The sequence below is a fragment of the Mobula hypostoma genome, chromosome 8, assembly GCF_963921235.1.
Source record: "Mobula hypostoma chromosome 8, sMobHyp1.1, whole genome shotgun sequence".
Lineage (NCBI taxonomy): Eukaryota > Metazoa > Chordata > Chondrichthyes > Myliobatiformes > Myliobatidae > Mobula > Mobula hypostoma.
Window position 1 is genome coordinate 69167037 of NC_086104.1, and position 24962 is coordinate 69191998.

Below are 24962 nucleotides of genomic sequence, written 5' to 3' on the forward strand. Positions count from 1 at the left end.
CTTGTAGGAAAGGAGATGGTCCTGAAGTCAAAATGAATGGGCTGAAAATGCTTGATCAAAAACTAGGTTTTACAGAGAGCTTTAAGGGAGAGAAAGATAGTGAGATAGAGAGGTTTAGAGAGTCTTTAAGGCAAGGCAAGGCTTCCAATGATGGACTAAAACCAAAGGGAGTTGGTTGGGGGGTGGTGGGGGGAAGAGGGGTAGAAACCTCAGATCTGGTAGAATTGGAGAGATTATTGAGGTGGTAGTGGAGGCCATGGAGGAGCATACTGTTGTGTGGATAAAATTATTTCAAAATAAGGATGTGATACAATATTTCTGTATCAGAAATGAATGAATACTAGTGAGGACAAGATGAACAGAACTTAGCAAGAGGTGGAATGGTGAAAGTAAAGAAAATGTTTAATAGACAGATCAACTAGAAACTGAAAAAAAATCAAAATAAGGTAAAAAGGAAGGTGGGATTTACAATTTGTTGTAGTTTGATAAATATCATGCTTCTCATTAGATTAAAGAATCAATTGGTGATCAGGAGTTGGGGGATGGGTTTGGAGGGCAGGATTTTGATACCTGGCACAGAAACTTCTTAATATTACAAACAACATTCAAAGGTCTAGTGCAGGCTTATTACTCCCATTCAATAAAGGCCACAGTACAAAATGATGAAAGGCTTGGAGAAGTTTGGTTCTTGAACTGCAATTGGAACAATTCCAAACATGGGTTTTTGTCCTAACTGAAAAAAGGTAATCCACTGTAGGAACAAGAGCATTTGCAGAGTAAGTACACTTCTAGTTCATATGCTTAAAACAGATAGCAGCATCAACACACTGTTTGCAAGGCAAAAATGTTAGTTATTATGGCCATTTTGTCCTGACCTGCAAAGTACAATTTTAGAGTAAATTTGTATGCAAAATTTTGTAACAGTGATTTAAGGTAAAAGAACCCTTCGGGCAAGTGATCATAATATGATCAAATTCACCCTGAAATTTGAGAAGGAAAAGCTAAAGTCAGATGTATCAGTATTAGAGTGGAGTAAAGGAAATTCCAGAGGCATGAGAGAGGTGATGGGAAAAGAACACCGGCAGGGATGAAGACAGAGCAGCAATAGCTGGAATTTCTGAAAGCAATTTGGAAGATACTGGATATATACATCCCAAAGAGGAAAAAGTATTCTAACATAAAATGACACAACTGAGGCTCACAAGAGAAGTCAAAGTCAACATAAAAACCAAAGAGAGGGCATATAATAGACGAAAAATTAGTGGAAAATTAGAGGATCGGGAAGACCACAAGACATAGGAGCAGAGCCAAGCTATTCAGCCCATCGAGTCTGCTCCACCATTCCATCATGGCTGATCCCAGATCCCACGCAACTCCATACACCTGCCTTCTCGCCATATCCTTTGATGCCCTGACGGATCAGGAAATGATCAACTTCCGCCTTAAATATACACAAGGACTTCTGTGTCAGAACATTCTACAGATTTACTTCTCTCTGACTAAAGAAATTTCTCCTTATCTCTGTTCTTAAGAGTCGCCCCTCAATTTTGAGGCTGTGCCCTCTAGTTCTGGATACTCCACCCATAGACAACATCCTCTCCACATCCACGCCATCTAATCCTTTCGATATCTGGTAGATTTCAACGAGATCCCCACACAATCTTCTAAATTCCAGTGAGTACAGGCCCAAAGCTGCCAAACGCTCATCATATGTTAACCCCTTCATTTCCTCTGGACTCTCTCCAAGGACAACACATCTTTCTGAGATATGGGACCCAAAACTGTTGATAATACTCTAAGTGCGGCCTGAATAGTGTTTTATAAAAGCTCAGCATTATCTCCTTGTTTTTATATACTATTCCCCTTGAAATAAATGCCAACATTGCATTTGCCTTCTTTACCACAGGCTTAACCTGTAAATTAACCTTCTAGGAGTCTTGAACAAGGACTCCCAGGTCCCTCTGCATCTCTGATATTTGAACCTTCTCCCCATTTAGCTAATAGTCTGCACTATTGTTCATGGGAGAGCCGGTCTCGGGCTTGTCCCAAAAGTGGCAAAGGCAACATCAGTGCAGAAGAGACGGCTCGTGATGGAGGAGTTGAGAAGACAGGAGGAGGCAGTGCGACACGCCAGGGCCGTCTCAATGACCAAGCAGGGCCAATGGACTAACTGGAAGAGCCCGGAAAAGAGGAAACTCAGCTGGCGTGACATCTGGGAGATGGAGGGATCTCGGCTAAGTTTAGTCATCAGAGCCACTTATGACCTCCTACCCACACCCCAAACCTGAACCAGTGATGGAGAAAAGATCCCACTTGCTTTCTTCGTCAGGTACCTGCTTCACTAAGGCACATTTTAACAGGATGCACCACGAGCCTCACCCAGGGGCGGTACACTTGGCGGCATAACCAAGTTTTCAGACAGCTGGCATCAATCTTGGAACAGAGGTGAATCACCACAAATGCTCTCCCACAAACATCGGCAGGAAATGTCCACATCACACGATTTGGACCAGCAGGCCAACCTCCAGAGCACCATATAACATCAAAAGATGTAAGTATTCTGCAGGTTGCTCAGGATTGGAAAATGGATGTGGACTTGGGGGAAAAAAGCTTGTGTTTCCCCAAGACATTGCGGCTACAATGCTCTGGCCAGATGTGGTTCTGTGGTCCACAACAGCCAAGCTGGCATATGTTGTGGAATTGACAGTACCATAGGAAGATGGTGTCAAAGAAGCTTATGAGAGGAAAAAGACCAAGTACTCTGAACTGGCAACTGAAGCTGCCCAGAATGGCTGGAAGACCAAGATTTTCCCTGTAGAAGTGGGATGCAGGGGATTCGTTGCTGCATCTACGACCAGTCTATTGAAGAAGATGGGGGTGAGGGATCACTCCCTCCAATAAGCAATCAAGTCCTTGTCGAACACAGCGGAAGAAAGCAGCAATTGGATTTGGATTAAAAGGAAAGGCAACAACTGGGCTGCAAGATGAAGACAGGAAGGTATGGAACTGAGGGGGGTGTATCTGGGATGCCAGGTAGTACCATTGAGCCCTCTGGAGACGTCGTGGGCTTATCAACGAAACGTCAAAGAAGGAGGGTGCCTACCTGATGATCCCGATGACGTACCTACCTTCCCTCCTTGTCACCACTCCAAGCCCACTGCCAACATCGGGAGAGCTAACTTACCATAGGGATTGAAACATCGAGTCCTAGTAGCTCTACCTTTTTACCAAAATGCATTATCATACATTTCCCAACACTGTATTCCATCTGCTACTTTTTTGCCCATTCTTCCAATTTGTCTAAGTCCTGCTGCAATTGCATTGCTTCCTCAGCACTACCTATCCTTCCACCTATCTTCATATCAACCACAAACTTTGCCACAAAGCCATCAATTCCATTATCCAAATCTCTGACAAACAATATGAAAAGCAACAGTCCCAATACTGACACCTGAGGAACACCACTAATCACTGGCAGCAAACCAGAAAAGACTCCTCTTTGGGATGTAGTCTGTCTGGTCCAGATGACTGATACACCTTAAGATCTTTGAGTTTTGTCACGTACCCCATGATGGGGATAAAGAACCAGCAGAAATAGAAACCACTTTGGAGTCTCGTGTTGCTATAAACTACTAATATTTATTAGTAACTATGCAATACAGTAATATAAATGTAGATAAATCACACAGGTTAGCAATGATTATATATAAAAGTAAGTGTGGAATATATATGTGTGAAAAACCAAGCTTCTTTAAGTCTAGGGGTAAAAAGATACAGTCTTACGATGTTGAGTAAAGTTCAGTTCAGTTCATGGTATTTAGTTGAGTAGTGATGGAGAGAGAGAGAGTGAGTTGAGTCTTCAGGTGAGCTGATGCCGTCAATCTTCTCGTCGTCCTCCGAAATCCTTTACAAGTCACCAACTGTGACTTTAACCAGGGGGACCGGTTTTCCTGTGGTGGAGCTATCACCCCAGCAAAGGTGGACACATAGACGACTCCCCACCAGTCAACCCCTTCTTCAACGGTGGAATAGCAATTTGGATTGATCCGCCTGATCGATCCTCCAAAACCCACTTTCTCTGCGGGCACAACAATGCTCATTCACTGTCCAGATCATGTGTCCTGAGGTCTGTATCATCTGACCTCCTATTTATTTCACCAGGCTGAGCATCACCTGTCACTCAAAGAGTCCCTCCTTCCTTTGTCTGTAAAGGAGTGCAAGCAGGCAACCTGTCCTTGAAGAAATATCAACAATCTGCTTTCGGTCACCATAGCAACCTTCGAGCTGCTCGGTGCTGTCTCCAACTCCAAACTCAGTAAAAATCCAAAGTTACTTCCAATGCCTTAAAGTGACAGTCCAACTGTCAATCTTCGTTTCTCTCTCCTTTCCAAACAAACCATCAATGATGAATATCTCTCTCTGTCTCTCTTCAAACAGTTAATAGGGGCACTCCTGGATCCCCTCACAGTTTGCCTAGCACTTTTTCTTTTGTGCTAGCAATGGCACTCATCCCTGCTCCCTGACACTCACGGACCTCTGGCATACTGATAGTGTCTTCCACAGTGAAGACAGATGCACGAGGACTACAAACCAACAGAAGGCAACTAAAAAAGTCATTTGTTAAAGATGGAATACGAAAGTAAGCTAGCCAATAATATTAAAGAGAATACCAAAAGTTTCTTCAGATACATAAAGTGTAAAAGAAGGGCGAGAGTGGATATCAGACTGCTGGAGACGTAGTAATGGGGTCAGCAAATTAGCAGATAAACTGAATTAAGTATTTTGCATCAGTCTTTACTGTGGAAGACACTAGTAGTATGGTGGAAGTTCCAGGTGTCATGAAGTGTGTGAAGTTACTATCACCAGGGAGAAGGTTCTTGGGAAACTGAAAGGTTTGAAGGTGGATATGTCACCTAGACTAGATGTTATACACCCCAGAGTTCTGAAAGAGGTGGCTGAAGAGACTGTGAAGGCATTAATAATGATCTTTCAAGAATCACTAGATTCTGGAATGGTTCTGGAAGACTGAAAAATTGCAAGTGTTACTCCACTCTTCAAGAGGGGAGAGAGACAGAAGAAAGGAAACTATAGGCCAGTTAGTGTGACCTCAGTGGTTGGGAAGATGTTGGAGTCAATTATTAGGATACTTGGAGGCACATGATAAAATAGACCGTAGTCAGCATGGTTTACTCAAGGGAAAGTCTTGCCTGACAGAACTGTTCGAATTCTTTGAAGAAATAGCAAGCAGGATAGACAAAGGAGAATCAGTGGATATTGTGTACTTGGATTTTCAGAAGCCCTTTGACAACGTGACACACATAAGGAAAGATTCCAGCATGGATAATGCAGTGGCCAATTGGCAAGAGGCAAAGAGTGGGAATAAAGGGAGCCTTTTCTGGCTGGCTACTGGTGACTGATGGTGTTCCACAGGGGTCTGTGTTGGGACCGATTTTTTTCAATAGGCTTCAATAGGTACATTTAATGTCAGAGAAATGTATACAATATACGTCCTGAAATTTTTTCTCTTCGCAAGCACCCATGAAAACAGAGGAGTGCCCCAAAGAATGAATGACAGTTAGATGTCAGTTTTATGTTATGTGTCAATGATTTGGATGATGGAATTGATGCTTTGTTACAAAGTTTGCAGATGATATGAAGCTAGGTGGAGGGGCAGATCATTTTGAGGAAGTAGAGAGGCTACAGAAGGACAGACAGATTAGGAGAATGAGCAAAGAAATGGCAGATGGAATACAGTGTTGGAAAGTGTATGGTCATGCACTTTGTTAGAAGGATTGAAAGGATTGACTATTTTCTAAATGGAGAGAAAATACAAAAATCTGAGGCACAAAGGGACTTGGGGGGCCTTGTGCAGGATTCCCTCAAGGATAATTTGCAGATTGAGCCTGTGGTGAGGAAGGCAAATGCACCGTTAGCATTCAATTTAAGAGGACTAGAATATAAAAGCAAGGATATAATGCTGAGACTTTATCTCTGATGATCAGACTGGATTTATCAAAAAGTGATACACTACCACTTCAATATTCGTTGTTTATTAAATGTTATTTATTCTCCTTCTAAAGAGATTTTGGAATGTGTGATACCCTTAGATGCTGAGAAAGCCTTTGATTGGGTTGAATGGAATTATTTATTTAAAACTTTAGAAAAATTTAACTTTGGGCTCGATTTTATTCAATGGATTAAATTACTTTATTTATCTCCCTCCGCTCAAGTTCTTACTAACTCTCAGTACTCTAAACCATTTAAACTTCACCGTGGAACTAGACAAGGTTGTCCTTTGCTTTTTGATTTTGTCTTAGAACCTTTAGCTATTGCTTTCTGGGAATCTAATGATATCACTGGTATTGTAAGGAGGGGTATTACCCACAAAGTTTCGCTTTATGCTGATGACCTTTCACTCTACATTTCTAATGTGGAGTCTTCTTTACCTTCTTTACCCTGCTTTAGTCAGTTTTCAGGATATAAACTTAACTTTCATAAGAGTGAACTTTTTCCTTTGAATAATTTGGTATTAGTTAATACTAACCTTCCTTTTAAAATTGTAAGAAATCAACTTACTTATTTGGGTGTAACAATTACTAGGAACTATAAATTCCTTTTTAAAGAAAAATTTTTTTACACTTCTGAATTATGTTAAGAAGGCACTATCAAATTGGTCGCCCCTCTCTTTATCATTGATTGGCCAAATCAATTCTATTAAAATGAATATTTTGCCTAAATTTTTATATTTATTTCAGGCCATACCTGTTTTTATTCCTAAATCCTTTTTCGATTCTTTGGATTCTATTATATCTTACTATATATGGAAAAGTAAAATTTCTTGATTAAATAAAGTTCATCTTCAGAAAGCTAAAAAGTATGGAGGTTTAGCCTTACCCAGTTTTAGGCTTTATTACTGGGCAGTCAATATACGGAATCTTACATTTTGGTTATATTATATTAATCGAGAGGACTATCCGGTTTGAGCTACTCTAGAAGCTAATTCTGTTAATAAATTTTCTATCATTTCTCTTCTCGGATCCTCAATTCCTTTATCTTTAAGTAATTTAACTGATAATTTTGTAGTTAAACACACTTTAAGGATTTGGGTACAATTTAGAAAATATTTTGGTTTATTGAATTTTTCACTTACCAGTCCCATTTTTTCTATTTTTTTAAACCATTCTATGTCTGATGTAGTTTTTAAAGAGTGGAATAGATTGGGTATTAAATGTTTTCATAGTCATAGTCATACTTTATTGATCCCAGGGAAAATTGGTTTTCATTACAGTTGCACCATAAATAATTAAATAGTAATAAAACCATAAATAGTTAAATAGTAATATGTAAATTATGCCAGGAAGTAGGTCCAGGACCAGCCTATTGGCTCAGGGTGTCTGACCCTCCAAGGGAGGAGTTGTAAAGTTTGATGGCCACAGGCAGGAATGACTTCCTATGACACTCTGTGTTGCATCTCGATGGAATGAGTCTCTGGCTGAAAGTACAACTGTGCCCAACCAGTACATTATGTAGTGGATGGGAGACATTGACCAAGATGGCATGCAACTTGGACAGCATCCTCTTTTCAGACACCACCATGAGAGAGTCCAGTTCCACCCCCACAACATCACTGGCGTTTCGAATGAGTTTGTTGATTCTGCTGGTGTCTGCTACCCTCAGCCTGCTGCCCCAGCACACAACAGCAAACATGATCGCACTGACCACCACAGACTCGTAGAACATCCTCAGCATCGTCTGGCAGATGTTAAGGGACCTCAGTCTCCTCAGGAATAGAGACGGCTCTGACCCTTCTTGTAGACAGCCTCAGTGTTCTTTGACTAGTCCAGTTTATTGTCAATTCGTATTCCCAGGTATTTGTAATCCTCCACCATGTCCACACTGACCCCCTGGATGGAAACAGGGGTCACCAGTACCCTAGCTCTCCTCAGGTCTACCACCAGCTCCTTAGTCTTTTTCACATTAAGCTGCAGCTAATTCTGCACACACTGTGTGACAAAGTTTCCTACCTTAGCCCTGTACTCAGCCTCATCTCCCAAACAAATCATGAACAAATCTTTTTTCAATATTTATAAATTAGAGACTTCTTGCGTTCTCAACTACACACGTTTCCTAAAAGTCCAGATAAAAATTTACTTAATATAATTTTTAATTTGAAACCCTTCCATAATGCATCTATATCTAATATTTATGGTATGTTGTTGGGAATGAGAAATATTCCTTTAGGTAAAATCAAAAATCTTTGGAAACAAGATTTGCAGATTTCAATTTCTGAGGACACTTGGAATGAAATTTTTAAATTGGTTAATATCTCATCATTATGTGCCAGTCATTCCCCTCTACAATTTAAAGTGGTTTATCGAGCCCATATGTCTAAAGATAAGCTGTCTCATTTTTATTCGGATGTATCTCCCTAATGTGATAGATGTAATAATGGAGAAGCTTCACTAATCCATATGGTTTGGACTTGTCCGAGTCTTGAAAAATATTGGAAGGAAGTATTTCAAACTTTTTCGGTGCTTTTTAAAGTAAGTTTTAAACCTAATCCTTTGACTGCTTTATTTGGTATTGTTGGAGGAAATGATATTATTTTGGAGACACATGATCTGCATATTTTGGCCTTTATTTCTCTTATAGCCAGGAGGGCATTGTTGCTTAAGTGGAAGGATGTCACTCCGCCTACTCGTACTCATTGGTTACATGATATTCTGTCTTGCTTAAATTTAGAGAAGATTCGCTGTTCAATTCTGAACCTAGACAAGATTTTTTTACATTGTGGGGACCTTTTTGAATTATTTTCAAAATCTTTGATTTGCTGTTAAGCACAGATGTTGGCTAATAATATGTTTTACTATATGTTCAGGACTTTTTCCCCTTTTTTAAACCTAACAGCTGTTTTTTTTCTGGTAGTGAGTTTAGATTTTTTGTATAATAAAATGATCTTGTTTCATTATTATGTTTAAATTTAATTCATATGGATATGGGGTAATTACACTTTATCTGTGATTCCAATGTATATTGTAATCGATATATATTACATATCCTACTGTATTCTGTATTCTTTTATGTAAGAAATTAATAAAAATATTGAAAAAGAAAGATAAAGCACTGGTGAGGCCTTACTTTGAGGTATTGTGAACAGTTTTGGGCCCCTTATCTTAGAAAAGATGTGCTGAAACTGGAGAGGGTTCAAAGGAGGTTCACAAAAATCATTCAAGTATTGAAGAGTGTTTGATGGCTCTGGGCCTGTGTTCACTGGAATTCAGAAGATGAGGGATGACCTCATTGAAAACCATCGAATGGTGAAAGGCTTCGATAGAGTGGATGTGGATGTGGATGTTTCCTATGGTGAGACAGTCTACAACCAGAGGACACAGCCTCAGAATAGAGGGTCGTCCTTTTAGAACATAAATGAAGAGGAATTTCTTTAGTCAGAGAGTGATGAATTTGTGGAATTCTTTGCCACAGGCAGCTGTGGAGGCCAAGTTTTTATGTATATTTAAGGCAGAGGTCGATAGATTCTTGATTGGTCAGGGCACGAAGGGATATGGGGAGAGGCAGGAGATTGTGGCTGAGAAGAAAATTGGATCAGTCATAATGAAATGGTGAAGCAGACTTGGTGGACCAAATGGCCTAATTCTACTCCTATATATAATGGTCTTAGGATCATCATCAGCCACACAAGTGAGACAAAGATTGGCAGAAAGAGTTTAATTCATATAATTATGATTTATATAATTCATAAGGGTGGCAGGGAAGAGAAGTGTGCGCAGTCACAATTACGACAGAGAAAGTACTCAGGAAGCTGAATAGTGTAAAGGTAGATCAATCTCCGGGACCAGATGGAATGCACCCTCGTGTTCTGAGGGAAGTAGCTGTGGAGATTGCGGAGGGATTAGCGATGATCTTTCAAAAGTCGATAGATTCCGGCATGGTTCCGGAGGACTGGAAGATTGCAAACGTCACTCCGCTATTTAAGAAGAGGGCAAGAAAGCAAAAAGGAAATTATAGACCTGTTAGTTTGACATCGGTGGTTGGGAAGTTGTTGGAGTCAATTGTCAAGGATGAGGTTACAGAGTACCTGGAGGCATATGACAAGATAGGCAGAACTCAGCATGGATTCCTTAAAGAAAAATCCTGCCTGACAAACCTATTACAATTTTTTGAGGAAATTACCAGTGACAAGGGAGATGCAGTGAATGTTGTATATTTGGATTTTCAGAAGGCCTTTGACAAGGTGCCACACATGAGGCTACTTAACATGATAAGAGCCCATGGAATTACGGGAAAGTTACATACGTGGATAGAGCGTTGGCTGATTGGCAGGAAACAGAGAGTGGGAATAAAGGGATCCTATTCTGGTTGGCTGCCGGTTACCAGTGGTGTTCCACAGGGGTCCGTGTTGGGGCCGCTTCTTCTTACATTGTACATCAATGATTTGGATTATGGAATAGATGGCTTTGTGGCTAAGTTTGCTGACGATACGAAGATAGGTGGAAGGGCCGGTAGTGCTGAGGAAATGGAGAGTCTGCAGATAGACTTGGATAGATTAGAAGAATGGGCAAAGAAGTGGCAAATGAAATATGATGTTGGAAAGTGTATGGTTATGCACTTTGGCAGAAGAAATAAACGGGCAGACTATTATTTAAATAGGGAAAGAATTCAAGGTTCTGAGATGCAACGGGACTTGGGAGTCCTTGTACAGGATACCCTTAAGGTTAACCTCCAGGTTGAGTCGGTAGTGAAGAAGGCGAGTGCAATGTTGACATTCATTTCTAGAGGAATAGAGTATAGGAGCAGGGATGTGATGTTGAGGCTCTATAAGGCGCTGGTGAGACCTCACTTGGAGAACTGTGGGCAGTTTTGGTCTCCTTATTTAAGAAAGGATGTGCTGACATTGGAGAGGGTACAGAGAAGATTCACTAGAATGATTCCAGGAATGAGAGGGATAACATATGAGGAATGTTTGTCCGCTCCTGGACTGTATTCCTTGGAGTTTAGAAGAATGAGGGGAGACCTCATAGAAACATTTCGAATGTTGAAAGGCATGGACAGAGTGGATGTGGCAAAGTTGTTTCCCATGATGGGGGAGTCTAGTACAAGAAAGCATGACTTAAGGTTTGAAGGGCGCCCATTCAGAACAGAAATGCGAAGAAGTGTTTTTTAGTCAGAGTGTGGTGAATCTATGGAATTTGTTGCCACGGGCAGCAGTGGAGGCCAAGTCATTGGGTGTATTTAAGGCAGAGATTGATAGGTATCTGAATAGCCAGGGCATCAAAGGTTATGGTGAGAAGGCGGGGGAGTGGGACTAAATGGGAGAATGGATCAGCTCATGATAAAATGGTGGAGCAGACTCGATGGGCCGAATGGCCGACTTCTGCTCCTTTGTCTTATGGTCTAAGTATAAGGTGTTGCATTTTGGGAAGACTTTTATACCGAATGGTGGTGTCCTGGGGAGTATTACAAAATACAGGGACCAAGGAGTACTAATACATAGTTTCCTGAAAGAGGCATCATAGTGCTGGTGAAGAAAGTTTTTGGCGCATTGACTTTCATCAGAGAGGGAACTGAGTATAGAAGGTGGAATGTTATGCTGCAGTTATACAAGATGTTGGTGAGGCTGCCCTTGAAAGTATTGTGTTCAGTTTTGGTCAACCTGCTATAGGAAAGATGCCATTAAACTGGAAAAAGTGCAGTAAAGTTTACAAGGATGTTGCCAGCACTTGAAGGACTGGGTAATAGGGAGAGGTTTTTCAGGCTAGGACTTTTTTCCTTGGAGTATAGGAGACTGAGGGGTGCATGCAATTTTGAGGGGCATAGATAGGATAAATGCACAGTCTTTTTTCCCAGGATTGAGGAATCAAGAACTAGAGGGTGAGGTTTGAGGGGAGAGGAGAAGATTTAACTGGAACCTGAATGTCAATTTTTTACAATGGAGAGGGTTTCACATATGGAATGATCTGTCAGAGGAAGTAGTTAAGGCAGTTACAATAACAAACATTTAGAAGACATTTTAACAGGAACATGGATAGGAAAGATTGAGGTATATGGGTTGAATTTGGGCAAATGGGACTAGTTTACATGGGCATCTTGTTGATATGTATGAGTTGGGCCCAACAGTCTGCTTCTATGCTGTATGACTCTACAACTCTATGAGTGCAGCTTCAACAATACCCAAGAAGCCTGAATCCATGCTTGATATGCACTCCATCTGTCACCATTCACTCATTCCTTCACACAATGACAGCAGTTTGTTCCATCTACAGGAGGCACTGTAGCAATTCACTGAAATTCAAAGGACAGGTCACTCCAAACCCATGAACTCTACTGAAAGGACAAGGGTATCAAAAGCGTAGCAACATTACCAACTGTCAATTACCCTCCATGCCACACACCATCCTCACTTGGAAATATTTTGCCTTTTTTGATGCTGAGTCAAAATCCTGGAACTCCTCCCTCTCTAACAGTACACAGTATATCCACACCTCAAAGGTCGCAATGAAGGGCAACTCACTGCTATCTTCCTGATGGCAATCCCCGAGATGCCCACATCCCTTCAATGAATTTTAGAAAAAGACTGTGTCATTGGTGGAGTATTTAGTGTTTAATTTTATTATTGTTTAACTAACATTCTCCATCACCAATTTTTTTCCAAAGTTTTTTTTTAATCTCTTCCTTCTTGGGTAATCTCTTTAAAGCTATGTGGGCCATTCCTTTCACTTACTGTTGAAGTGCTACTGCCAGTTAGATATTAGAGTATTATTGCAGGTACTGCCCAGCACACAAACACCCAAGTTATCTGCAGTCTGTCCTTACGAGTTATCATTTGGAAGACCAATGGGAGGGAGTTGCCTGCTGCTGCAGGGCTACAAACACCACCTGCCATGTGAAAACTCAATTCATGGCCATGTTTCAGAGTTGGAACCTGCTCGGTCATACGCATGACTATTCATTTAACTAAACCTTACGACTTTGCAAGCCAAATGCCCTCCTCAGAATTTATTTTCCTGTCTACTATTGCATTAGAAGTAAATCTGGATACATTACACTCGGTCCTTTCCCAAGTTATCAATATCAACCGTAAATAGCTGAAGACCAAGCACTGAGCAGGGCAAATTCTACAAGCTACAATTTGTCATCTTGAAAATAATTGGCTAAACTTTATATGCCTATGTAAATCAATAATATATCTAAATTGATATATTTCTCTCAACCTTGTGAGTCTTTGTTTGTGAAAATGTTTCTTGTCATGTCACTTTAGGTTCTTTTACCAATTATCATAAATCTGTATTCTGGCAATTCGTCCTTTAGCTATTGGAAACAATTTTTATATATTCAATCTAAATTGTTCACGAATTTAAATATTATCAATTCTCCCTCCGACCTTTTCTACTCCAAGAGAAATATTTGTCATGGAGTGCTTTGAGAAAATGGTTATAGTGTGAATCAACTTCTGCCTGTAGGGAGTCTCTGTATGACCTCCTGTGGAATGTGTGGGTTTTCTCTGGGTCCTCCAGTTTCCCTCCACAGTCCAAACACATACCGGGTAGGTTGACTGGTCATTGTAAATTATCCCTTGATTGAGTTAGGGTTAAAGCAGGGTTGTTGGGGATTGCTAGGCAGCGCCACTCAAATGGCTGTATCTCTGAATAAAGTAATCTGCTCCAATTTGTATAATGCCACAACAGGCCAACAGCAGATGCATTTCTCTGGTTCTAGACCATTTGGACAAAAGGAACATACCATCCAAACCCATTGTCAAGCTTCAAGACCTGGGCTTCTGTGCAAATGACGCTAAACAGTGGTGCTTAGTTATGATGGCGCAAAACGGAGACTCCTTTGCTTGCATCTTCAGAAACAGCTCTAGTTCCATCGCTAATATCTCTATTTTTCCCTTTTGCGGTTCGTTTGAATACCCTGACCTGGAGTTACATGTTGACTTCAGTTCTTTGAGGGAATGGGACCCGGTCTTGGGATTTCATGACTGGCTGTTACTCGACATGCCAAGGATGCGGCTTAAGAGCTTAGCTCACCTTCGGTGGTCCGAGATCTCATAGCTCTGGAGATGAGTGGATCGAAGGTTGGTGTCCTGGCAGAAGATCGGTGTGTCATGTGAGTCGGAAGATCTCTGGCTGTGTGCCCAGAGACCTGAGATCTTTAGGCACAGAGCTCGGAAAAAGTGACGCAACGGACTTTTAACATCATAAATCAGCGAGTTATTTATTATGTCACCCCTCTCACTGTGAAACGGACATACCTCTTTCCCCCTCATTAGGGAGAGAGAGAGAGCCTGTGTTATGTCGAATATCGGATGAATCAGTAGTCTTTGGGGTACTGCAAGTCTATGTCTTTGCTGTTGCTTTGCTACATGCTTGAGTGTTTAGTGAGGGGTGCCAATGCTTTTTTTTTGCTGGTGGGGGGGATTGTTGCCATGCTGTTGCATATGCAAGGGAGGGAGGGGAGCTGGGAGGGCTTTGGGGTTCTAACATTTAACTGTCATTCATTCTTTGGGGTCAGTCCTCTGTTTTCGTGGATGATTGTGAAGAAAAAGCATTTCAGGATGTATATTCTCCATTTCTCTGACATTAAATGTACCTTTGAAATGGATATTCAACTTCCTCTCAGCAGATCTCACTCAGTGAAGATTCTAACAATATCTCCTCACCAATGACTACCAGCACAAGTGCACCTCCAAAGATCATATGCTTTGCCCCCTGCTCTACTCTATATACACATGATTGCACATCTAAGCACATCTCCAATGCTATTTTCAAATTTGCTGATGATTGGATGAATCAGCTTACTGCAGTGAGGTAGGTCACCTGGTTAGTGTTAAAATATCAGATGTTCTGTTCTGGGCCCAGTACATAGATGCAATCATAAGGAAAGCATGCCTATATCTTTACTTACTAAGGAGGTTAAGGTATGTACTGTTGAAAGTAACCTGACTGGTTGCATCATGGTCCGGTACAGCAATTCAAATGTACAGGAACGCAAGAAGCTGCAGAGGGTATTGGACTCTACCCAATACAACAAGGACACATACTTCCCCATTGTAGTTATATGCTGTAATTACTGGAGGCATTACCTCAAGAAGGCAACATTTATTATCAAACATCCCCACCATATGAGTCATGCCACATTCACAGATACCATTGTATCTGTCAGATTGCATGGGGATTGTGAGTGAACAGCCCTTTTCAAGTCCAGTCATAAATTCTCAATTGGATTGAGGTCTGGACTCTGATTTGGCCACTCCAGGACATTAACTTTGTTGTTTTTAAGCCATTCCTGTCTAACTTTGGCTTTATGCTCAGGGTCATTGTCTTGCTCAATTTCTACAACCAGCCTGCTGAATATTCACAATTACCTTCAACTCTCAATTCGCGTTTGCTTGTTTCATGATCAGCATCTGTTAGTCGGTATATGTTCACACCAACACTGATAAATGTATTCTTTCAATACACAATGGAGATCAATTTTTGCTTTACACAGTGTTTTTCTATTTTCTATCTGTGATGCACAGAGACCTGTGCATCACTTGGGAATCTTCCCACATGCCCTGTAGAATTTTCCATGTGGACATCATGTCAGCGCATGAAAAAATTTGGATTTTGGAGATTTGCTGAATTTGGAATTTCTGACACAAGAGGTGATGATACATTGTATTATTGGACTTTTGAAGACATTCAGTAGCTTGGAAGTAACATAAGTCAGCCATACAGCACAGAAACAGACCATTCAGCCAATCAATGCCCATGCTGACCAGTGGTCACCCAACTGTATTAATTAACTTGGCTTATTGCCTTCAATGCCTTGGCAATTCAAGTGCTCATCCAGACAAATTTCAAATGCTTTCAGTGACTTTGCTTCCACTATTCTCTCAAAGCAGTTCATTTAAGGTACTTCCTGCTCTCTTCATCTCTTGTAGGGATCTCTCCCCCTCAGATCCCTACGAAATCTCTTATCTTTGATCTAAAATCTCTGTTCTCTACTTCTATTCACTTCTGATAAGGGAAAAGATTCTAGTAGTCTACCCTATCTTTATACCCTTCATAATTTTATATATCTCAATGAAGTCCTCTTTTAATCTTCTCTACTCCAGGAAAAACAGAGCTGGACTCTTTAGTCACTCCAGGCAACGTCTATACCCTCTCCTGCATTATCACATCCTATAGTGTGGCAAATGGAATAATATATGGTACTCCAGCTGAGCTCTGAAGTCTTCCATTTAAAAACGCAAACAACAGGAATTCTGCAGATGCGGAAGTCTTCCATTGTCAATTTGCTGATATCTATTGTGTAATATTGAATATTGATAGGATAATTGTGAAGCTCTGAGGCACATCACAGAACTCAATTTGCTCAATTCAAATGACGTTCCACAAAGGCGTTTGTAGATTCTTTCAGAGCAGAACATGTACATATTTTACAATGACTACAAAATACAATATTAATTCTGATTAATCCTTTGAAAGAATCTTCAAATCAAGCTGTCAATCCAAATCAAGCTGCAAATAAGATATTTTAAAAAAATTGATATGAAAAAAAATCAGATATTTTCCTTTCAGACAGAATTTTTAAAATTCTTACCAACTTCACTTGTCATAGATTCCATATCAATCTCATTAGCTTTCTTCTTAGCCACTTCAGCCAGGGCCATTTCACTCTTATCCAAAGCGACGTAATAAATGTCCTTTAAAATATGAAAACAAAATCAGTTAATCTCAATCACATAAAAATTAAAGCAATAAGCTTCTTAAACAAACAAAACAGATTAAAATTGCACTTTTCTAAACTATTACAAATTTAGGAAAGAGTGCTCATCAAACAGAATTATTCTCCCATTGTTAATATAATTTAGTGGATCAGAAAATACATATGGCATAAACTTAATCTACAGACAAGCAGAATTTTAAAACATTTTCTCTATGTCCATTCAGTGGGTTTCAATGAATCCCCCCTTCATCTTTCTAAACTCCGATGAATACAGACCGAGAATAATTGAATGCTCCTCATACATTAACCCTTGCCTTCCCAGGATCATTCATATAAACCTCTTCTAGAATCTCTCCAAAACCAGCACATCCTTCCTTGGATATGGAGCCCAAAATGGCTAACAATATTCCAAATGTAGTCTGACCAACGTCTTATAAAGCCTCAACATTACGTTCTTGCTTTTATATTCTAGTTCTCCTGAAATTAATGCTAACATTACATTAGCTTTCATTACTACTGACTCAGCCTACAAGTTAACCTTTAGGGAATCCTGCACTAGGACTCCCATGCTCTTTTGCAGCTCTGATTTCTGAATTTGCACCCTGTTTCAAAAATTTATGGTTGTGCATTTCAGTAAAAGACTTTATTCCTCCTAATCTGTCCAAGTCCTTTTGTAGACTTCCTACTTCTTCAACATGACTTGCCCCTCCACCTGTCTTTGTATCACCACAAACTAGGCCATAAAGCTATCAATTCTGTTATCCAAATTATTAACATATAATGTGAGATGTAGTGATCCCAACACTGACCCATGTGGTATAGCACTAGTCACCGGCAGCCAACCAGAAAGGTCTCCATTTTTTCTCCCCACTCTTTGCTGTCTGCTAGTCAGCCAAACCCCCTATCCATGCTAGGATCTTTTCTGTAATACCATGGGCTCTTACCTTGTTTAACAGCCTCATGTGTGGTACCTTCTAAACAATGTGTTCCAAGTAAACAAATTCGACTGACTTGCCTTTGTCTATCCTGCTTGTTATTTTAAAGTTCAAAGTAAATTTATTATCAAAGTACATATATGTCACCATATACAACCCTGAAATTCATTTTCTTCTGCACATACTCAATAAAGTTTCCGGGGTGCCATCAAAGAGGTAACTTGTGCGGACAGCTCCGATGTTCTAATAATAATCGAAACAGAACCAATGAAAGACTGCCCAACTTGGACGTTCAACTGGAGTGCAGAAGATAACAAACTGTGCAAATACAAATCTATATGAATAATTATAATGAATAAATAAACAATAAATATCGAGAACATGAGATGAAGAGCCCATGAAAGTGAGTCAATTGATTGTGGGAACATTTCGGTGATGGAGCAAGTGAAGTTGAGTGAAGTTATCCCCTTTGGTTCAAGAACCTGGTGGTTGAAGGGTAGTAACTGTTCCTGAAGCCGGTGGTATGAGTCCCGAGGCTCTTGTCCCTCCTTCCTGATGGCAGCAGCAAGAACAGCACATGTCCTGGGTGGAGGAGGGCCCCGATGACGGATGCTGCTTCCCTGCAATAGCATTTCATGTAGATGCGCTCAATAGTGAGGAAGACTGGGCCGTAACCCACCAACTTTTGTAAGGTTTTCTGTTCAAGTGCATTGGTGTTTCCATACCAGGCTGTGATGCAGCCAGGCCAGTCAGTACTCTCCACTACACATCTATAGAAGTTGGTCAACATTTTAGATGTCACGTCAAATCTCTGAAAACTCCCAAGGAAGTAGAGGCACTGCCTTGCTTTCTTCATAATTGCACTTACTTGCTGGACTCAGGGCAGGTTCTCTAAACCAAGGAATTTAAAATTGCTCATCCTCTCCACTTCTGATCCTCCAGTGAGGACTGGCTCAGGGGCTCTGGCTTCCTACTCCTGAAGTCAATAATCAGCTCCTTGGTCTTGCTGACATTGAGTAAGACTCAGCCAGATTTTCAATCACCCTCCTATATGATGATTCGTCACCACCTTTGATTCAGGCTATGAAAGTTGTGTCATCAGCAAACTTGAATATGGCATTGGAGCTGTGCTTAGCCTCAAAATTAAGTGTAAAGTGAGTAGAGCAGGAGACTAAACACAGCCTTGTGATGCACCAGTGCTGATGGATATTGTTGCCAATCTGAACTGACTGGGATCTGTAAGTGAGGAAATCCAGGACCCAATTACCCAAAGAGGTATTAAGGGCAAGAACTTGGAGCGTAATGATTAATTTTGAGAGAATGATGGTATCGAATGCTGAGTTGTGGTCAATAAAAAGCATCCTGATGTAAGCACCTTTGCTGTCCAGATGTTCCAGGGTTGAGTGAAGAGCCAATGAGATACCATCTGCTGTGCACCTGTTGCTCAGGTAGGCAAATTGAAGCATATCTAATTCGCTTCTCAGACAGACCATCAACCTCTCAAATCACTTCATCGCCATGGATGTAAGTGCAACTGGGTGATAATCACGGAGGCAGGTTACCACGCACTTCTTGGGCATCGGTATACTTGAAGCAGGTGGGTATCACATACGGCTGAAGTGAGAGGCTGTGGATCGCAGGGAACTCTCCAGCCAGTTGATCAGCACAGACCTTTAAGTACTTGGACAGGTACCCAGTCTGAGCCAGGTACTTTTCAGGGGTTCACCCTCCTGAAGGCTGCTCACACTTCAGCCTCAGAGACTGAAATCATAGGATCATCAGGGGATGTAGGAGTTTGTGATGGTTCCTCCATATTTTGATGGTCAAAGCGAACATTTAAGGCATCGAACTCATCTGGAAGTGAAGCCCTGCTGTCACCTATTTGCTAAATATAATTTTATATGATAGTATTCATGCTCTGCCTTAACTTTTGAATATCCTTCGTTGATTCAAGTTTAGTCTGGAATTGCCACTTCGCCTGTGAGACGGCTTTCTGGAGATTGTACCAGGACCTCTTGTAATTTTCTTGGTCACCTGACTTGAATGCCTCGGAACTGGCTCTCAGCAGTTCAACTACTGCATAGAGTCTTTTCGTCTTCGGAAGTTTTCTGATGACTCTGCCATAGTTGGATGCATCAGCAAGGGAGATGAGGTTGAGTACAGGGCTACGGTAGGAAACTTTGTCACATGGTGTGAGCAGAATTATCTGCAGCTTAATGTGAAAAAGACTAAGGAGCTGGTGGTAGACCTGAGGAGAGCTAAGGCACCGGTGACCCCTGTTTCCATCCAGGGGGTCAGTGTGGACATGGTGGAGGATTACAAATACCTGGGGATACGAATTGACAATAAACTGGACTGGTCAAAGAACACTGAGACTGTCTACAAGAAAGGTCAGAGCCGTCTCTATTTCCTGAGGAGACTGAGGTCCCTTAATATCTGTCGGACGATGCTGAGGATGTTCTACGAGTCTGTGGTGGCCAGTGCGATCATGTTTGCTGTTGTGTGCTGGGGCAGCAGGCTGAGGGTAGCAGACACCAACAGAATCAACAAACTCATTCATAAGACCAGTGATGTTGTGGGGATGGAACTGGACTCTCTCACGGTGTGTCTGAAAAGATGATGCTGTCCAAGTTGCATACCATCTTGGACAATGTCTCCCATCCACTACATAATGTACTGGTTGGGCACAGGAGTACATTCAGCCAGAGACTCATTCCACCAAGATGCAGCACAGAGCGTCATAGGGAAGTCATTCCTGCCTGTGGTCATCAAACTTTACAACTCCTCCCTTGGAGGGTCAGACACCCTGAGCCAATAGGCTGGTCCTGGACTTTTCTCCTGGCATAATTTACATATTACTATTTAACTATTTATGGTTTTATTACTATTTAATTATTTATGGTGCAACTGTAACGAAAACCGATTTCCCCCGGGATCAATAAAGTATGACTATGACTATGAGCAGATTGCAGATCTCAAGGCTTCCAAGGCTTCTGATTGGAGAAGACCCTGAATGATACTTCCTCAAAGAATTCCAATAGATTTGTCAGGCAAGATTTTCCCATAAGAAAATTATGCTGACTTCAGTCTACTTTTATCATGTCCCTCCAAGTACTCTGAAATCTCATCCTTAATAATGGACTGTAAAATCTTACCAACCACTGAAGTCAGGCTAACTGGTCCAGAACTTCCTGTCCTTTGCCTTCCTCCCTTTTTAAAGAGTGGAGTGACATTTGCAGTTTTCCAGTTTTTCGGATCCATTCCAAAATCTAGTGATTCTTGGAACATCACTATTAATTCCTCCACAGTCTCTTGAGCTACCACTTTCAGAATCCTGGGGTATAGCCAATCTGGTCCAGGTGACTTATCCACCTTCAGACCTTTAAGTTTCCCAAGCACACTGGCCTCAATAATAGTGACTGCATTCACTGACTCAAATTTCTGGCATGTTGCTGATATCTTCCACAATAAAGACTGACATAAATACTTCTTCAGCTCATCTACCATTTCTTTGCTGTCTCTCCAACATCATTTTCCAACAGTCTAATATCCACTTTTCTCTCTTTTACTCCTTATACTTTGGTGCTAGACAGTTTGTGAACCCTGTAGAATTTTCTCTATTTCCGCATAAATATGACCTAAAATGTGATCAGATCTTCACACAAGTCCTCAAACTAGATAAAGAGAACCCAAATAAATAAATAACACAAAAACATTATACTTGTTTATTTGTTTATTAAGAAAAACGATCCATATTACATGTGAAACCCCCTTATGTGGACGTCTCTGGAAAGCCGGCTCGTTAGCCCCTCGCTAACAGCCACTAGATTCTGCAGTGATAAACAACACCTTTCTCTGGCTTCTTACATCTAGGGTGTATATGACTTTGGTCCTGCCAAATCCATGAAGTTGGGATGTCTTGCCCACCCAAACCTCAGTTTGTGTGAATGCTGTGTGACTTACTGCCTCCGGCATGAAATAACAGATTGTATATGCCGTACCATTAAAAAGAAGTATATTTAAGAATGCTAAGGTAAGCAAACAGTTATTAAATGAAAGAAAGAGGAAAAAATGGCCCATTAATCTTTAACAGTCAAATGTGCACTTAAGTTGGAGCTCATCATGAACTTGTCTGTCACTCACGTGAAGGACACTCTGTCTGCGTGAAAACACACGCCACATTCTGAACGTTGTTTGAAATCCATCACGAACAAAATGGATCTCCCACAGGAGTATTGGTTCTTCCTTCTTGAAGCCATTCATCTGCACGAAGCACCTTGTGCAGCAGGGATGACATCCTCAGCCATCTTTTACCCCCTATCCTCTTCCAGCTCCCATCAACAGAGACCTCTCTGCTCGCATCCTCTGGAAGCTCCTCTCAAATCTACCATCCTGATTTGCTGACAGCACATTCCTAAGTTGAATAATAAAGCTTTTTATCTCAGCTCAAACCCAAACAAGCTGAGAGCAGTACAGAACAGCTGTAATGGAATACCTATAGCACAGCAGTGAAAATCTTAACCAGGGCATTACACATGCATCTGTTGGAAAAAGTATGGGAACCTTTGCTGTCAGTAACTAATGTGACCCCTTTGTACAGCAATAATTTCAACCAAACATCTCTGGTAACTGTTGATCAGTCCTGCACATTAGCTTGGAGGAATTTATAAAACTGCTTCAGCTCTGGGATGTTGGTGGGCTTCCTTGCATGAACTGCTTTCTTCAGGTCCTTCAAAACATTTCTATAGGATTAAGGTCAGGACTTTGACTTGGCCATTCCAAAACACAATTGTTCTTCTTTCTTTAATCATTTTGTTGTTAATTTACTCTTCTCTTTCAGATAATTGTCTTGTTGTAGTATCCAACTTCTATTAAGCTTCAGGTAATAGGCTGCTACCCTAATATTTTCCCGTAAAATGTCTTGATACAGTTTTGAATTAATTGTTCCCTCATCGGCTGCAAGCTGTCCAGGCCCTAAGACGGCAAAGCAGCCTCAAACCATGATGCTCCTTCCACCATGCTTCACAGTTAGGATGAAGTTTTGGTGTTGGTGTGCAGTGGCCTTTTTACCTCCGAACATAGCAATGTGCATTTCTGCCAAAAAGTTCAACTTTAGTCTTATTTGTCCACAGAACATTGTCCCAGAAGTGTTGTAGAACATCCAAGGAAGTCTTGTGCAAACTTAAGATGTGCAGCAATGTCTTTTTTGGAGAGCAGTGGTTTCCTCCGTGGTGTCCTTCCACGCACACCATTCTTGTTCAGTGTTTTTCTCTCGTGGACACATGAGCAGAGACCTTAGCAAGTTCTAGAGATTTCTGCAGGTCTTTTGCTGTTACCCTTGGGTTCTTTTTCCACCTCCTTCAGCAATGCACATTGTGCTCTTTGTGTGATCTTTACAGGATTTCCACTCTCAGGGAGAGATGCAACAGTACTGAGTTTCCTCCATGTGTAGACAATTTCTCTTACTGTGGACTGATGAACACTCAGGTCTTTAGAAATGCTATTGTAGCCTTTTCCAGCTTCATGCATCTTCACAATTCTTCTTCTAAGGTCCTCTGAAAGTTGTTTTGATCAAGTTGTTTTCTTGAGAAGAGCAGGCTCTGTCAGTAACCTGACTTTGCGTGTCTTTTTATAGAGCAGGGCACCTCTTTCACCCACACGTCCAGTCTCATTTCATTGATTGGAACACCTGACTCCAAATAGCTTTTGTAGAAGGTATTACCACAGAGGTTCACATACTTATTCCCACAAATACATGTAATATTTGATCATTTTTCTCAATAAATAAATGAACAAGTATAACATTTTTTTGTTGTTTATTTAATTGGGTTCTCTTTATCTAGTTTTAGGACTTGCGTAAAGATCTGATCACATTTTATGTCATATTTATGCACAAATAGAGAAAATTCAATGAGATTCACAAACTTTCTACCACTACTGTATATCTGAAAAAGATTTTGGTAACCTCTTTTATATTATTGGCTAGCTTAACTTCATATTCCATCTTTTCTCTCCTTATGACTTTTTGTCGCTATCTGTTGCTTTTTAAAACCTTTCCAATTATCTATCTTCCCACTAATTTTTGCTAAATTGTATGGCCTCTTGCTTTTATAAATACAAGAGATGCTGCACATGCTGGAAATCCAGAGTGACAAACACAAATCCCTGGAGGAACTCACTAAATCAGGCAACATCCATGGAGAAGAATAACAAGTCGACTTTTCAGGCCGAGACCCTTCATCAGGACTGGAAAGTAAGAGGGAAGAAGCCAGAATAAGGTGGTGAGGCAGAGGGTAAGGTGTACAAGCTGGAAGGTGATAGCTGCTGTGGATAGTGTGGAGGGCTGTCAGAGGTCACAGCGGGACATTGATAGGATGCAAAACTGGGCTAAGAAGTGGCAGATGGAGTTCAACCCAGATAAGTGTGAAGTGATTCATTTTGGTAGGTCAAATATGATAGCAGAACATAGTATTAACGGTAAGACTCTTGGCAGTGTGGAGGATCAGAGGGATCTTGGGATCTAAGTCCATAGGACGCTCAAAGCAGCAGCGCAGGTTGACTCTGTAATTAAGAAGGCATACGGTGTATTGGCCTTCATCAATCGTGGAATTGAATTTAGCAGCCGAGAGGTAATGTTGCAGCTATATAGGACCCTGGTCAGACACCACTTGGAGTACTGTGCTCAGTTCTGGTCGCCTCACTACAGGAAGGATGTGGAAACCATAGAAAGGGTGCAGAGGAGATTTACAAGGATGTTTCCTGGATTGGGGAGCATGCCTTATGAAAACAGGGTGAGTGAACTCGGCCTTTTCTCCTTGGAGCAACAGAGGATGAGAGGTGACCTGGTAGAGGTGTATAAGATGATGAGAGACATTGATCGTGTGGACAGTCAGAGGTTTTTTCCCAGGGCTGAAATGGTTGCCACAGGAGGACACAGGTTTAAGGTGCTGGGGACAGAGGGACAGAGGTTTAAAGTACAGAGGAGATGTCAGGGGTAAGTTTTTTACTCAGAGAGTGGTGAGTGCGAGGAATGGGCTGCCAGCAACGGTGGTGGAGGCGGATACAATAAGGTCTTTTAAGAGACTTTTGGATAGGTACATGGAGCTTAGAAAAATAGAGGGCTGTGGGTAAGCCTAGCAATTTCTAAGGTAGGGACATGTTCGGCACAACTTTGTGGGCCGAAGGGCCTGTACTGTGCTGTAGGTTTTCTATGTTTTTTTTCTATGTGATGCTAGGTGAGGGGGAATGAAGTGAGAAGCTGGAGATGATAGGTATAAAAGGTAAAGGGCTGAA

General features: G+C 41.1%; 1 protein-coding gene across 2 annotated transcripts in view; it reads right to left on the bottom strand.

Annotated features, from left to right (window-relative positions):
* The window catches only part of wdpcp (WD repeat containing planar cell polarity effector), a 215364-nt gene that overhangs the window by 69765 nt on the left and 120637 nt on the right, over positions 1-24962 (bottom strand). For both annotated transcript variants that reach the window (XM_063055077.1, XM_063055078.1), the window contains exon 14: positions 16609-16711. In XM_063055077.1, coding sequence (XP_062911147.1) covers positions 16609-16711 — 103 coding nt within the window. The remainder of the gene's footprint in view (positions 1-16608; positions 16712-24962) is intronic.